Source organism: Diospyros lotus, chromosome 7, assembly GCF_014633365.1.
Source record: "Diospyros lotus cultivar Yz01 chromosome 7, ASM1463336v1, whole genome shotgun sequence".
Classification (NCBI taxonomy): domain Eukaryota; kingdom Viridiplantae; phylum Streptophyta; class Magnoliopsida; order Ericales; family Ebenaceae; genus Diospyros; species Diospyros lotus.
In genome coordinates, this window is record NC_068344.1 from 28096817 (window position 1) to 28114042 (window position 17226).

The window sequence follows — 17226 nt, forward strand, 5'->3', positions numbered from 1 at the left end:
GGAATGCCGGGGTAAACCTCTACGGAGGCAAATTCATACAAATTTCTGTGTACTTGTATGATGTGCGTGGTTTGAAGGTTGCAGCGCATGCACATGAAGCAGGAGCAAAGTACAACAGCCATTATGCTAATGAAACATAACATGGAACTGCATACAGCTATAAGAAGAAGCCCTGCATCTATGTATTCAACATTGAAATCGCTATAAAGTTATTTCATTAACTTTGAAACTTAACAATCAGAGGTAGGGTCAAAGACTACATCAACATATGTATGCAATTACATTTTGAGCAAGAATATAACAGGGGCACTGTTCCAATGCATGTTATATTCCCTGCGCGCCCTTGCAAAACCCGAAATAACATGAAATTCCTTTACCGAAAGACTGCTCTGTTAACTTGTCTGTATAAGCACTGCTCTATACCTGCATACAGCATGTAATTATCAATCTACATTTCCGCCAATTTTTCGACAAAGCTGAATGTTCGCAATGGAGATCATACATCAACACAAAATAAAGCATTATACAGGCAATATTTCTAAAGCAGTTTTTCTTTCTTGCAATGGTCTACAATCCCGCGATTTTGTATGAGAAACAGGGAAAGTAACTTCAAAAGACAGTGTTCTAAAATGCGGCCTAGGTGGCCACTGAGGCGTTAGGCAGCCCTAGCCACTGCAAATACAAGGAAGTTGGTCTCCTAGGTGTCGGGCCCGATTAATCGGCGGACCCAATCAGCACCTAGGCAGCCCAAGCCGCGATCCCCACAGAAATCCCCCCTTTCCCTACTTCGCGTGATACTTCAACATTCTCCTCAAAGAAATCCTTAATTTTCCTCACTTTTCCGCCTTTACCGTTGTCGCTACAATCTACATCTGTCGTCTCTTTTCCCTGTCGCCACGTTGTTGTCGAATCGATCTCTTCTCCCTTTGCCGCTATGCAAGTCTCCTCCAACCCGTTGTCATTCTCCTCTTCGAATCGGTCCTATTGTCATTCTCTTCTCTGAATCTCAACCAACCTATCTTCGCCATTGTCTCTTGGTCGCCATTTTGTTTGCATTTTGCAAGTATATATACATATATATATATAGATATGTAGCATTTAGGATAATATGAATTTTAATTTAAAAAACAACAATTTTCCTAGTCCCCGCCTAAGCGACCTAGGCGCTAGGTCCCAGTTTGACGCCCGACTAACGTCTAGCGTTTGATGTTAAATACTCTATTTTTAAACATCTTATATGATACTTGGACTTGGTGCTCTGGATCTGAGGATATTAAAAGTTCTAATTCTTCAACAACTTGTACAATCAAAAAAGACACTAGATACATCTAATTTTGCTATTTATGTTTTATCATTAGAAGGCAACCAAAATATTTCTGCCAAACCTACTAATGACTAGCCCTCAAGATGTGATTTTTTTTTTTTTTTTTATCGTGGGGAATCGAGGGGTCCCCAATACACAAACGGCCTTTGGCTGGGACTGTCACACGCTCCCTATAACCCTCCAGCCCTGCCCGCACAGGCATACAGGCGGAGCAAGTAAGACCGGGTCGGAACCTAGGCCCTGGCCTCCCAAATAGACACAGATAATACACATGGCCACGCGGATCCAAAACTCGAACACACAACCTTGTGGCACTCAAGATCCTGAACGTGAGTGGTTGAACCGTTTGTGCTATCCTGAGGGTTCCTAAGGACATAATTATCAACTGGGTGGGGACTAGCCCTCAGGGCAGAGTATAAAAGAATTTTCCAGACACATGCTGGATCTGGCACTAAATAAAGTATATAGACTACAAGGGGGCTGGGATGGACTGGAAGGCTGTAAAATGTCCACAAGGAAAAAACGGATCTCATTCGGCCTTAATCCCACTATGTGGGGTTGGTTAAACATACCATCTGTGTTGTTTGATCTGACGATTTTTATGCTTCCTGTTAGCTACCCAACTCAACCTCCGCCTTTATTTGGTTCTGAGACCAGCTATAAATAAGATTCCACTATTTTTAACCTCTTTCTAAAATGCACTAGAAATCTCCAACGTGCCCAATGTCATTAAAGTTCTAAAGCACTAGTAGTAAAGATAAATCAATAGGTACGGGCTCTTTGATTTTTATTTCTAAATTGTGCTTTAAAGCTTGTGTGGTAGTAGATGATATCTTCAACCTACTCTATGTGATACTTGTTTGATTTCGATATAACAAAACTTCGGAATACATTTTGCTTTGATAAATTATAAATGCGAAATTCATACTTTTAACCAGAGAAATGCTTAAATGGTTCGTTGAAATAGTTAAATGGTCCATATTTTGATAAACCAATACTCATGTTAAAATGGTTCATCAAAATTCATGTTTAAAACGGTTCTAAGTCTCGGTGTTAAATACTTCAAAAGTTGCAAAATAGAGCACAATGCTTCAAACACATTTCTCTATGTTTGAAACATTTGCACAAAATGCGTTTACATTTTATAACAGCTCAAAAGTTTTGAAACATCATTGGACATGTTTTGAAACATTCAAGCATAATGTTTCTTGAACTTCAATATTTCGAAATATCATTCAAAAATTTTGGACAGAATGATAATTCATAATAAATGTTTCAGAACTTCATTCAAAACTTTTGGGTACAATGTTCATAATGTTTATATGACTCAATTATTGTTTGGATGAATATTTGAACATGTGAAGAGAAATTTTTTGTGGAATGTGGTATTTCAAAAGCTTGAATTGAAATGATTACACCTCTGACATATGTAAAATTATGTCTGTCTAATTTTTATCCTGACAGGTGACAAGTCTCAAAACGCTTATACAAAGCTCTGAAGCATTCCATCATATGGTTCAAAAGATAACAACTTTCATAACTTTTGTGTTGATAGGTTAATTTTTAATTTGACAAATAAGCGGGTCAATTACACAAATAATCACTCAACTTTGCTCTCGATTATTATTTGGTCACTGAACTTTAAAATGTTACCTGTTAATCACTCATCTTTTAAAATCGTTTCTCATATGTCACTCATTAACTCAAAATTAGTTGGGGTTAACGGTTATGTACATGTGTCAAACGAAAAACACACATGGCACTGATGTAGACTAATTGTGCATTAATTGCCAATCACAAGCTGACATGTGTCACTAACCTCCATGCCCATGAAACCCACCATTTCTCCTTCTCCCTCCCCCCCCCCCTCTTTCTCTCTCTCATCTGGTTTGTCTCCCGCGGTACCTGCCGCCGTTGCAACCGCCGCTGCCTCCTCCGACATTTGCTGCCGTTGAAGCCGCCCCCATCGCTCGATTCAGCAAACCAGAAGTTAGAACTCCCAGAATCGAGTGGTGAACTGCAGCGAACGGCCGCTGCAAACCAGAATCGAGCAATGGTGGCGGCTTTAACGGTGGCGAACGTCGGAGGAGCCAATGGCGGTGGCTGCGTCAAAGGCAAACGGCAGCCACTGTAGTCCAACTCCCAAAATCGCTGATTGCGGCGGCAGAACTTGATGGCAGTGTCTCTGTCAGAAGCTAACAGTGGGTACCGGAGGAGAGAGGGGGGAGAAGGAGAAATGGTGGGTTTCATGGGGATGCAGGTTGTGACATGTGTCAACTTGTGATTGGCAGTTAATGCACAATCAGCCCACATCAGCGCCACGTGTGTTTTTTGTTTGACACGTGTGTATAACCGTTTGCCCCAATTAACAATGAGTTAATGAGTGATAGATGAGAAACGATTTTAAAAGATAAGTGACTAGCGAATAACATTTTAAAGTTTAATGACTAAATAGTAACTGACAATAAAGTTGAGTGATTATTTGTGTAATTGACCCCAAATAAGCTCCAGCGTGCAAAACTTCAAATTCTCACCCCTGTGCCTATATAAAGAGTCTCATATCGACACTCAAAAGGTCAGAAAAAATCATTCTCGACCAAGCATACAAAGCTCTCGAGTTCTTCAAGAGGTCATAGCTTGTATTGAGACAAAGATACACTTAAACAAGAGTATCAAACTTGTAGCATCTAGTTTGTATTGGTTATATGATGAGCCAAGAGAACCACATTTTTTCAAAAAGGTTGAAGTGGTGACCCTTAGGAAAATCACTTGCTGGTTTATAGTGAAAAACTCTAGTGGGATCTAGAGGAGTGGACGTAGGCTTGGATATAGCCGAACCACTATTAAAATTCTTCTGTGTTCTTATTCTTCTCACTTTACTTAACACCTAAATCTTCCAAAAGAAATTCTTTTTACAAGATTAGAACAAGTAAGTTTTGGTTAACATTTCACAATCTTGTCTAACGTCATATATCTACCATTTCATTTTGATATATAATATAAAACAGCTTTCCAAAGAACATTCAAAGGTTCAATAGTATTAGCTCCACTTAAATCTTTGAGAATAAAAAGAAACCTGAATTTGTTTAACTTAATAAATTCTTTGGACATTCAGATATTCTCTCTCAAGATTATAAAGTGTGCTAAACTCATTTCATGTTTTATAATTTCCCAATTCACTCCACTCTCTAATGGTTTAAAATCACAGAAAGGATGAGGCAGCTCTTGTCTGAAATTTGTTTTCTCAGCTGAGGGAAGAACGAAACTTTTCCCAGCAATCAGTAACTCCACCGCCTCCCCCCTCCCTTTATACCCAAACAAAGTGAAATGTAAAATAAAGAAGAAAAGGTAACAAAGGATCAAACCGAACGAGGAAACTAAGAATTCTAGGCTACAGTTTAGATGGAGTATCTTAAACTTCCCCTAGCCTTCTGATCAAAAAATTAAAAACTTCCCCTAGCCTGGTCACTAAAAACTTTAACATCCTTGATGCCATAGTCCAAGTATCAAAAATGCAAATAAACCCACATGTTATGTCATTTTCCTCCTCCGTTACCAAGAAAAAATAAAAAATAATGCACAGATTAGAAGTACCTATCATCCTGCTCAGGAGCAATAATATAAGGTGCTCTCAGGTTGAGTAGAGTACAAAAGGCACTGCAAACAGAGCAGAGTGAACTTTAGCAAGATTGCAATTTAGGTAAACTTCAGCAAAGCTTCCAACTGACAAACCATCTCAACCACACTTCAGAGGTTCATATTTCTTATCCATATAATGACAATCATAGAAGCAAATTCTGAACAAGGTGTAAATAAGGTAAAAACTGGATTTGCTTAGGATAAATTTTTCAGAAACTAGTAATGCTTGTATTAAAATTATTCAAAAGCTTTTGACAGAAAAAGAATAAACAGCATGACAGAAGATATGGGTTACTGAAGTTTGTTTAGTATTATTCTAGTCTTGTCATATCTTCCATGGAAAAAAAGCTAATTTGATTCAAATTTTACACTACAACAACTTATCCAGCCTTTATCTCGCTATGTGGAGTTGGTTACCTAAATTCCAGTTCATCAATCATTTCTATTTATGGCCTTATCTTCTATAAAGTTCTCATAACTCATGTCATACCAAATGTCTCACATTGATTTACAACAAGTTTCCATTAAATGTTTGGAACACAACAGGCATTTAGGATACTGTGTATGACAACAGAACATTTCCTTATGTACTTAATAGGTCATTTCTATAATCATTTAAAAGAAATGATGCCCCGGATGCACCCTCATACTTTCTTGCAGAATACATTTTCCGAAATTATGTTTAGGTTAGGTAACAGTCATATAGAAAGATCAAAAAGATAGTGTGGCTACTGAGACAGTTCAACAAATACAATTGAATGAAAGAATGTTACCAAGGTGCATCTTAGTGTGAGCTATCAAAATTTCATAACAATAAGAGAGTAAGATTCTGACATGCGCACATAGATGCAATATTACTTGCAGAGGGTGAGTGATAGAAATTTCCTATTCCAGACCAATCAGCGTCCAAATCAAAAATAACTTCAGATAGTTTGATCAAAAAGTGAATTAAGAACCTGATAAGTGTTTTTTTAAGTTAAAAGAATGCCACAGTTTGGTGGTGTGAGAACTCAAACAAGATACGGCTGACATTCTAGCAGAAGAATAAGCACATTAGGAATGAAAACCAACTGGATTTCATTATAATTCAACTTACATATTGAACAATTGTGAGAAAACTTGGTATATATTTCTCTAATCTTCACTAGGAACGGTTACAATATATATAGGAGAAAGAAATTAATCAAATTCCTATAACTAAAGAAAAAAGAAGGAATCATAATTATATCAATGACTAATTTACATCAATCAATTAATCCCAACAATTAAGGTTGATTATAACCAATCCCATAAATTGTGGGATAAGATTGATTATAATCAATCCCATAGATTGTGGGATAATTGGGATTGATAATCAATCTCATAAATTTATGGGATCTGATTTTCCAACACTCCCCCTCAAGCTAGTGAATAGATATCAATCATTCACAACTTGCCCACACAAGACTCAAAACTTAGTTTGGATAGAACTTTGGTAAGAACATCAGCTTCTTGAAAAGTTGTGGGAACATAGGACAAGAATATAGTTCCATTATCAATTTCAGACTTTATCAAATGTCTGTTGATTCTAACGTGCTTCATCATGTCATGCTTAACTGGGTTGTGTACTACACTTATAGCTGATTTACGTAAAGTTTTATGGGACTGGTGATAGCCATGTTTAAATCCGCCATAAGTCTTTGGATCCAAATGAGCTCACAAGTTCCTTGAGCCAATGCACGAAACTCGACTTCTCTACAGTGTCATCTGATATGTACTTCACTGTAAACACCCACTTGCTTCCAATAGTCTTTTTTCCTTCGAGCAACTCCATCATCTCCCATGTTCCATTTTCTTTTAGAGCTTTCATTTCTTCCATTACAACCATTTTCCACTGTGGATCTTGTAATGCTTCAAGAATAGTGTGGGGCACTTGAATCTCATCTACTTTGGAAATAAAGGCCCTGTAACTTTTCGATAACTGAGAATATGTGAGATAGTTAGAAGTTGGGTGCTTTGTACAAGCTCTTACCCCTTTTCTAATTTCGATAACTGAGAATATGTGAGATAGTTAGAAGTTGGGTGCTTTGTACAAGCTCTTACCCCTTTTCTAAGTTCTAACAGCAATTGGGAGATCCAAGTCATCTTCTTCTTTTACATCTTCAGCCACACTCGATTCCTTTTCCACAAAAGGATCTACCACTGGCTCGGACTCATGCTTTTGTTCGAGAGTGTATATAGCCTACAAGAGTAAACATGTTTCAATAGTGGTCTAGGATTGTGGGACACTCCCCGTGGATTTGGGACCAATTCGGTTTGAGTGTTTGGAGAGGAAGAGCTGGGAAAATCAAGGGCAAGTAAGGTTACAGGACGCAAAGAAAAAGCTTGTTGCTCAGGGTTCGGTCTAACAAGTTCTCCTACGGCTATTAGATCCCAACGATGATCTCCTGATGAAGTCTTCCCCTGGAGAGTAGCTTAGGGATATAAGAATTGGTGTTCCACGAAGGAAACATCACAGGAAATCAAAAGTCTTTTGGAGGGAGGATGATAGCACCTGTACCCTTTCTTAGAAGCAAAGTAGCCCAAGAAAATACACTTGTAGGCTTTGGGGTCAAACTTATTGGGATTGGGTTGATTATTGTGAACAAAGGCAAGATATCCAAAAACCTGAAGTGGAAGAGAGTTGTGAATGTGAGATGAAGGAAAGATAGAAAGTAAAGCACTAAGTGGAGTGCTAACCTTGAGAACTTTGAATGGCAATCGGTTGATAAGGTAGGCTGAAGTCAAAAGAGCCTCTCCCCAAAGAGAATGAGGGACATGACTAACGATCATGAGGGACCGAACAACTTCCAGCAAGTGACAATTTTTGCGCTCGGCTACCCATTTTGTTGAGGAGTATAAGAGCAAGAACTCTGGTGGAAGATATCCTGGTCTTCAAGGTAGTGATTAAAGGCATGAGAAAAGTATTCTTTACCATTGTCAGTGCAGAGGATCAATATACAAGACTGGAAAACATTTTTGATAAACTGGTGAAACTGTTTGAAGATCATAAGAACCTCAGACTTATCTTTCATCAAGTAGACCCAATAAACTGGGTATGATCATCAATAAATGTAACAAACCACAGTTTTCCAGTGATGGTGGAAACTCGAGATGGACCCCAAGCATCACTATGCACAAGGTGGAATGGGCGTGATGGTGTACAAGGACGAAAAGGATGGGGAGAACGCGAATGTTTTGCTAGTACACAATGATCACAATGAAAGGAACTAGGATCTTTATTAAGGAATAACTGGGGGTACAAAAACTTTAAATATGAAAAACTATGATGCCCTAATCCTTGGTGCCAAAGAACTACATCGGATTCTGAGATAGTGTGAAGACCCATGGGAATAGAAGAACTAAATAGACCGCCATTGGACAGGCCATTGTACTCTCAGCATTGCCAATCATACTCGCCAATGGTAAATCCTAAAATTAACAATGGGCAAAAATTAAGGAGTCCAGCCGAAAAGCCATACATACGATCAGTCGGTCTGAAATCCACAATCCAAACGTCTTGGGGACCTTAGTAGGATAAAAGAGTAGTAGAAAAACTGATTTTACCTTTGTGAGCCATAAGTCCAGTGGAACTAAAATCAAGTTCCTTAGTAGGATGAAGGAGCTTTTTTAGCACTGTCATTTGTTCGACTATGAATGGTAAAACGCCAAAAAAGGGAGAGGTAGGTGGGGCATCGGCAACATAAGTTATTTTTGTGCATTTTTGACTTCTAGGTTTCTAGTCAACAGGACTTCCATGAAAGTCCCAACAAATCTCATTGGTGTGATATGCTTTGTTGCAATGCTCACACCACAAACGATCTTTGTGACGCCCGAAAGACTACTGTTCAAAAGGTCCTTTGGATTTTTCAAGACAATAAGCTGCTAATGCGGAGCCCTGGGCAGTAGAATCCATACCAGGATCTTTGGAATGAGGCATCATAACACGTTTGCGACTTTCTTCACGACAGACAATTACAAAGGCCTCATTGACAGTCGGCAGAGGTTTGGTCTCCAAAATAAAGCCCCGTACCTCATCTAAATCAACATTGAGTCCCTGTAAAAAATCAAAGACAGGGTCTTTCTCCTGCATAGCTAGAAACAGTTGATCATCCTTGGTACAATGCCAAGTAACAGTGTGATACAGATCAAGCTCCTGCCACGACTCAGAAATGGTATAAAAATATTCCGTGACCGATATACTTCCCTGTTTTGTGGAGTGTAAGGCAGTTCAGACTTCAAACAATTGGGAGACGTTCTCCAAGTCAAAGTACATTTGGTGGACAGCAATCCACACTTCTTAGGCAGCGTTGTAGAACAAATAACGCCTTCCAATTTTGGGTTCCATGGATTAGATGAGCCAAGACATCACCAGAGAATTTTTCGCTACCCATGTGTTGTATTTGGGAGATTGAGGGCTTGGGGATGGCGGAACACCAGTAAGATAACTCATTTTCCCTTTACTAGTCATGACAAGCTTCACAGACTAGTACCATTCCCGAAAATTGATGCCATTGTGACGATGAACAATCAAGGGGATGGGGTGTTGGTTAAGAGGGGACATCTGCACAATGGCAGCACCAGGATTAAGGGAAAGAGGCGTTGGGACAATGTTTGGGTCAATGTTTTGTTCGGTGTGGGAGTCGAGAGTCGAAAACATGGAGGGTTTTGCCGGTGGAGAGTTGGCTGGTGAGACCATGGTGGTCGTTGGATCAGTCGGCACCACCGTCGTTGCTGGGGCAAAGGTTCGGTGTTTGGGTCAATGGGTACTGCAGACCGGAGGATACTTCACGACTCTGATACCATGAACAATTGTGAGAAAACTTGGTATATATTTCTCTAATCTTCACTAGGAATGGTTACAATATATATAGGAGAAAGAAATCAATCAAATCCCTATAACTAAGGGAAAAAAAAAAAGAATCATAATTACATCAATTACTAATTTACATCAATCAATCAATCCCAACAATTAAGGTTAATTATAATCAATCTCATAGATTGTGGGATAAGATTGATTATAATCAATCCCATAAATTTGTGGGATCTGATTTTCCAACACATATCCACTCAAGTTCAATCGGTAAATGCATCTGCATGTTTAAATAAAAAGGAAATTACCAATTAGAAAAATGGTTAACATCAAAGCAATCTTGAACTGGACAGAGTTCAATTTCAAATGCCGAGGAGTTTGCAGTTGTCTCTGACACCCGCCCTGTCCCAAGATCTGCAAGACAGTAAACTTTTATTATATTCTAGGATACTATACAGTACAACTGGTATATGAAAAGGCACTGCTTTAATTTTGAGCAAATGAAATTCGTAAAAGAACCAATTATCTTTTCAGCAAATGAATCTGTAAAAGAACCAAAGACTAATCTTAAAGCATTATAAAGCTCACCTGATTGACCCATCTGATCCGTCTCAACTGCAAGCGACTCAATATTCCTATCTTTGCCTCAGGGTGATCCCCACTCCTCTGCCTCCAGAATACAGGTTTAGGACCCTTATCTTTCAGTGTGGCTTCAATGCTTGGTATTAGTGCAGTCCTTGGTTCATCTTCATTACCATTTAAAATCTTCAAAGCATCAATATCTGGTGAACTCCATGTTCTCCTTGTGCCCGATTTTCTGTCAGCTGGACAGTTGATATCGTCCCTTGATCCAGGAATTTCTGTCATTTCTATATCTATAACATACTTAGCATCTTCATTACTAGCACGAAAGTGATTAGATAGTGTTGTATGATGCTGAATATCATTAATGCAGATAGCCTTTGTTCTATGACACCCCTCCTCCATATTTTGAAGAGAGCTATCTGTGAAAGCTCCAAGCATGGCACCTTCACTTTTAATAGTTTCCGAAGTTCCAGGATTTCCAGAGAGAAATGCAGCTAAATCATCACATTCTTCTTCATTTAAATTCACCCATCGAAGAGGCTGCCCTCGATCACTAAATGAGTCCCATAATGCTGCTTCAACATGGAAAATTTGGTTTCCTATGGCATCAACAAATTGTCTGTGCCTGGCCAGTGTAACATCATCGACACGATTTCTGTAGCTCTGACTGACAGCTTTTTCGAACTCTTCCAACTAAGTTAACAATTAAAATTCATAAACAAAAGATTACTAAAAGAACAAAGTATGATTTAGGCAACAAAGGCCGAAAGTAAAAACAGGTTTTCTTTTCACAAATGGTAGGTAAATTTGCTTGTCCACATATGAACCACGGAAAAATGTAAAGTTTCAAACTTTAGAGAGAAAGAATTAGAAATTAACCTGCCATTTCGCTGTGCCTAAAGCAATTTGAAGTTCCCTACTAAGTTCATGTAAACCCTCAGGTGTTGTTCCTTCTCTCTTCTCTCTTTCCCATCTCCTGTAAGCTGATTCCATTCTGGGTAACAAGACGCAAAGGAAAAAAGGTGAGAATTCAATTTTGGAACTGCATGCCAACAAAACCAGAATTCTTTGAATAATTCATTTCAGAGAAAAAGGAAACGAAACTAGGATTTTGACGTTCAAATGTAACCCATAAATTTAGAGAACTTAATTTCTAGGGAAGCAAACATGAGCAATAGGAAACCCCATCGAAAAGAATGAACAGAAGGACAAAGGGAACCAAACCCAGAAAATTTTATGGCTAGAAAAACAAACCATGAAAGAAAATTGCAGAAAGTCACATAAACAAAGCTCCGATTGAATCAAATGTAAGAACAAGAACGCTGAATTCTAAACCAACAACCAGGAAAAAAAAAGAAGAGAAAATAAAAACATAAAGAGAAGATGGAATGAACAATAAGCAAAAATTAACAACATCTACAATTAATATACACATACATATCTGCAGATTGCTGAACCTCCTCTGCTGCCGAGAAGAAGGTGTCCTTTTGCCATAGATCAAAACTGTTAGCAACCAACATCTCCTTCACCAAAGAAAAACCGCCTTCAAAATATTACAGACAAACACACACACACACACACATATATGTATATATCTATGTGGAAGCTTTTCCTCTCCTCTCTTCTTTCTTTGCTTCAAGAAGCAAAGAAAAAGGAGAGAGAAAAGGAAAGTTAAGCAGAGAAGAGGGAGAAGAGAAGAGAGAGACGTCGAAGCGAATCTCTTTCTTTTCCTTTCTTTTGAACTCTGCAAGTTCAGAGGCAAAGGGTATTTCCTGTTTTTCTTTGTGGTTCTCTATTTTCTTCTCAAAGTTGTTGGGTCTAAAAATGGGTCTCTATCCAGTGCGGGCACTTCCAGGGCTGCCAACCAATGCTCATTGGTCACGTCAGCGAACGGTTGGCCTCACGTGACTGTCACGTGATCTCGTAGCGTTGATGTCTGATTGAGAATCCTTACAAATGCACCCTCCATAATTGAGAATTGAGTTCTTGCATTCATTTAAACGTGCCTTTGTTTGCTAAAATGACTCTCTGTTATCTGTTAAACATTATTGGTTGCTTATTTATTTTGATAATATTTATTAATTAAGATATAAAAATTCTTAAAAATAAAATTACGTAACTTTTTATTTAATATTTTTTAAATATACTTATCTTTTTTCTTCCAAATAAATATATCATGGAGATTAAAATAAGAAAATTAATAAAAAGTTTAATAAAATTTTTAAAATATTTCATAATATTATCTTGAGCATTTAATAAAAATAATAATTTTATTTTGATATAAATTTATTTTATTTATTTTAATAAATAAAACATTTATATATTAATGTTTTTATATAAAATCATATGATTTAAGTGACTCACAACTTATTAATAATTTAGATCCCAAAATATTTCTGGCATGAGATACAAAATATATATAATATGAGCGTCGGCTGTGGAGGAGAGACAGAGACGAAAAGAAGGGTGAGTTGGCGATGAAGCGAGCGGTGGGTGGCAGTCATACAATCCCATCCCATCCAACCAACCAAACCACGCACTTCTCACTGTTTGTATTTGTGGCAGCCCCCAATTATTATTTTTTTTTAAATTATTATTTACATGCATTTTATATTTTGAGTTTTATTATAAAATAATATTAATGCAATGTGTCACTTAAAATGTCATATTTTATATTTATTTATAAATAAATAATACTTATCGATGTTCTTAAATAATGGTTAAATAATATTAAATATATTTTATTTTAATTTAAAAACATAATTATTGGTTAATTTTAAATATATTATGTTTTGTAATATTTTATTATTAATAAAATTATTTATATATTTTATCTAAAAATAAAAAAATATCTAAAAACAATCATTAACATTATTTTTTATTATCTCTAACTCTTTACAATAATGCTTTTCACGAGTTTGCTTCTTTTTAAAGTGTCCACGTCATCAAATCACCCATGATTTTATTCGGCGCAATAATTCATTTTGTTGTATTTTATAAGTGAACTTTATTTCATATTTAAAATTAATGAATTTTGTTAAGATACTAATATATTTAATTTTAATATTTAAATATTTTTGTTAAGAATAATGCTATGATAATAATTAAACTTCAATAAATGCAATTTTTTAAGATAAAGTGAGTTGTTTTTAAGTTAAAAATAATTTTATTAGTTAATAAAATATTAAAAATATAATACATTTATCATCCATTAATAAAATTATTTTGAGTATGAAAATAATACAATTTATCTAAAAATAAGATATGTTTATTAAAACTTAACTATTATTTTAAAAATATTAATAAAATATTTTAAAATATAATATATTTATTACCAACTAATAAAAATATTGAGATGCTCAAAAGAAGTACATTAATACAACTTAAGCACTCATTAGCAAATTTTTTTAAAAAAAAATACTTGTTATATATATATATATATATAGTTATGATAATCATTGTCGTAAAGATAATAATTAAGATGTTAAATGTATTTTATGTTTAATTAATATTTATTTATTATATCTTAATTTTAACTATAAAATATGATATATTTAATAAAAAAATATTTTATATTTAAAAATAAGACATAATAGATGAGTATTATCTCTAAGATATTTAATCTTATTTTTGTGTCGTGTTGGGGGAAGGAAGCTGGTGAGACCAATCTTCCCTATTCATGTAGCTTGCACTGAACAACCTGTTCGCTCACCCATCAAATCATTGCTTTACTCGAAATTTTAATGTTTATTTAATGAGTTATCCTACCTGTACAGGGAGCTTGACATGTGAGTTTATTGGGAAGTTTTCTCAAGATGGAGAAATTATTGCGATAACATGGGGATATTTTAGATTTAAATCGATAATATTCTCTCATCTCTTTTCCTCATATCTCTTCTCTCTATCTGCGTCCTCTTCGACAGCCCCTTTTCCCCATCGTCTCGTCTCTCACTGTTATATCATCTTTCTCTGTAATGGTCGACCAAGCACTAAGAATGCAATGACAAGATAACAAAAATGCAATGACGAGGTGGAGAGAGACGACACAACAACGAAAGAGACAATTGTTAAATGTAACATCTCGTTCGAGCGATAGGAAGGATCAGAACAACTTATCCTAATGGGCCTACGCGAACTTCTCAGGGGAGTCACCCATCCCTGGATTACCCCAGGTTAAGCACACTTAACTTTGGGAGTTCTTTGCCAACATTCAGACCAAAAGGTATACAGCTAGTGTTGTTTCCTTTCTTACATTATCCTCGATATATACTAACTTCTCTGGGCTCTCGGGGTATTACATTCTCCCCCCCTTAAGCACATGACGTCCTCGTCATGCGACCTTACAATCTGTCCCAGATCTCCCCCCTTGCATGATCGATGTGGGATTCGCCTAAGGTGCCTACACGCACCCCCATAGGGGCCTACACACACCCCCTTCGGGACTTGGCCTCCTCGCTGAGGTTTGCCCCACCATCGCCCTCAGAGGCTCGGGGGTCGACTCTGATACCATTTGTAACATCTCGTTCGAGCGATAGGAAGGACCGGAACAACTTACCCTAATGGGCCTACACGAACTTCCTAGAGGGGTCACCCATCCCTGGATTACCCCAAGTTAAACACGCTTAACTTGGGAATTCTTTGCCAACATTCAGCCCAAAAGGTATCTAGTTAGTGTTGTTTCCTTTCTTACACTATTCTCGATATATACTAACTTCTCTGAGCTCTCGGGGTATTACATTAGAGGAGAGAGATGAGACGAAGGGACAAAATGGTCATTCAACTCATTTGTAAAATTATCTATAAAACCCTATGTACAAATAACATTAATCTTATTTAATGGGTTAGATTAATTGAAATGATAACATAAGATGTATTTTTATTATATTTATTTCTTAATAAAGATTAATAAATATATATTATATTAATATTTAAATATTGTTATTAATTAATAATAAATATGCCATGTTTTGAAATATTTTTTAAATTAATAAAATATTTGAATGCCAACATTAATATATAATTATTATACTTTACTTTAAAATAAAATACATTAAATACACAATCTGTATTTGGGTTAATAGTAGCAAAAATTCAAAGCTTATCGAGTTTTTACGATTTTATCTAAAAGTTTTAATTTTGAAATTAACTCTCAATTTGGTCGATTTATTACAATTTTATCCATAACTCGAATCCAATTTGAGAGACATGTGCACTTGCTAATATGGCACACCATTTGACATTTTAAATATTTGAGTGGGCCCCACTAGGGGCAGAGCCAAGATTTTGGTTCAATGGGGGCGAAGTTAAATACTAAAAATATAATTTTAAAAATAAGATAATAATAATAATATTAAAATAATTTATTTTTATAATTATTTCTTACAACTTTTCGTACTAAAAATTGCAATTGTTCAAAACAGTTATATTGATTATTTGAATCTTTAGACTCATTATGACCATGAAAGGCTAGTTCTTACCGTAGAAAAAATCAAACACAATCAATTGATACATTTAAGCGAATTTGATAATCACACAGTATTTGTTCTAATTGTATCAAGAAAATTATCTCAATATTTTACTCTTGATTCATTAAGGTTTCATAGTTATTTCGAGCTTAATTGTGTACACTATTAGCATCTTCAACATAAACTTAAAGACTTATCTTTTTTTTAAAAAAAATTACTGAACCCTTTTTTCATGAAAAAATCACCATCTCGTTATTTTTCATTATTTGTTTTAAAAAGATGACAGTATAAGCAAAATGCAATATCTTTACTTATATTATATTCCAACCAATCATCAAATTCATTGAACCAAGCTAGAATGAATCGTCTTGATTTTGAAGCTGACACAAGCCTCTTTACAAGTAGACTCTTCTAATTTGTTCTTGAAAATTAATATTGTAATCCATTATTGTAGTTCTTAACCCGAAATCTATAAGAATTTGTGCAATATCAATTTGTTCAATACTTTCTTTGTTAATTTATTTATTTTTTTCAATATAAATTTTCTTAATACTTGCTTTCTTTGCTTCATAATTTTCTTCAATACTTAATTTTATTTACATCATCATTGTAAAAAAAATAAAATTATGAGCAAATTATAAAAAATGTTGTAATAATTACTACTGGGCCATTATATACTTGTCTTCTTCAATACTTTTTTTTTTTTAGTAGTAAAATATAATATAATTTTTTTAATAATAAATTATTGTAAAAAAATAACTTTTTTAGAAAAAAAATATGGCCCAGTGGGGGCAACTGCCCCCACTGGGCCTCAGGTGGCTCCGCACCTAGGCCCCACGTTGATACATGTGAAAAAAAATAAAATGATATGTTAAATATACATATGTGTGTATGTGTATGTTAAATATATACGTTATATATATACATACACATAGAAGTGCGGATAGGGCGGAAAAGTCCACAAGATGTCAATAAAATGAGCAAAAAGAAAAGCAGGGCGAAAAACGACAAGGGGTCACATAGGCACGGCCTAGCACATGGCCGGGCCGAGCGCACGTGCGGCCACAGGAGGCCCAACCCACGCGCACCATGCTTGCTCGTGTTAGAAAATTATGATATGATCATACGTAGAGAAAACAAAATCTGATTTTACAAGTATCACGATTTTCAAAACATACAATTTTAAATAAAAGACAAACAAAAAGTTATCTCAAGACAAAAACAAAATTCGTTGCAGATAATCCGCCGTATAATTTTCCACATGTGAGATGTCGAATTAGTCCACTCGAAATCGCCAAGACTCTAAAAGACTTTAGGAAAAAATGACGCAAAAATTTTCTCTAAAATTTTCATCTAATCTAGATACAACTGATTGCGTTGTT

The 17226-nt window shown here is 35.8% G+C and overlaps 1 protein-coding gene across 2 annotated transcripts; it reads right to left on the reverse strand.

The window, feature by feature from the left end:
* Positions 1-185: 185 nt before the first annotated feature.
* Positions 186-12157, reverse strand: LOC127806230 (uncharacterized). Of its 2 annotated transcripts, XM_052343383.1 has the most exons (6): positions 11817-12156; positions 11259-11373; positions 10383-11072; positions 10103-10208; positions 4919-4981; positions 186-423 (listed from the first exon to the last, which is right to left on the reverse strand). In XM_052343383.1, the coding sequence occupies exons 1-5, from the start codon at positions 11897-11899 to the stop codon at positions 4956-4958; spliced, it is 1020 nt and encodes a 339-aa protein (XP_052199343.1). In that variant the 5' UTR covers positions 11900-12156; the 3' UTR covers positions 186-423; positions 4919-4955. The 2 variants fall into 2 exon arrangements, with proteins under 2 accessions (XP_052199343.1, XP_052199342.1); XM_052343382.1 differs by lacking the exon at positions 4919-4981 and having other exon boundaries at positions 11817-12157.
* Between the last annotated feature and the right edge of the window lie 5069 nt (positions 12158-17226).

Coding starts and splice junctions, on each gene's coding strand:
- LOC127806230 (XM_052343382.1), bottom strand. CDS start 11,899: ATGTTGGTTGCTAACAGTTTTGATCTATGGCAAAAGGACACCTTCTTC. Junction 10,209..10,382: donor GGATCAGATGGGTCAATCAG/GTGAGCTTTATA, acceptor ACTGTCTTGCAG/ATCTTGGGACAGGGCGGGTG. Junction 424..10,102: donor GTTAACCATTTTTCTAATTG/GTAATTTCCTTT, acceptor TGCTGTATGCAG/GTATAGAGCAGTGCTTATAC.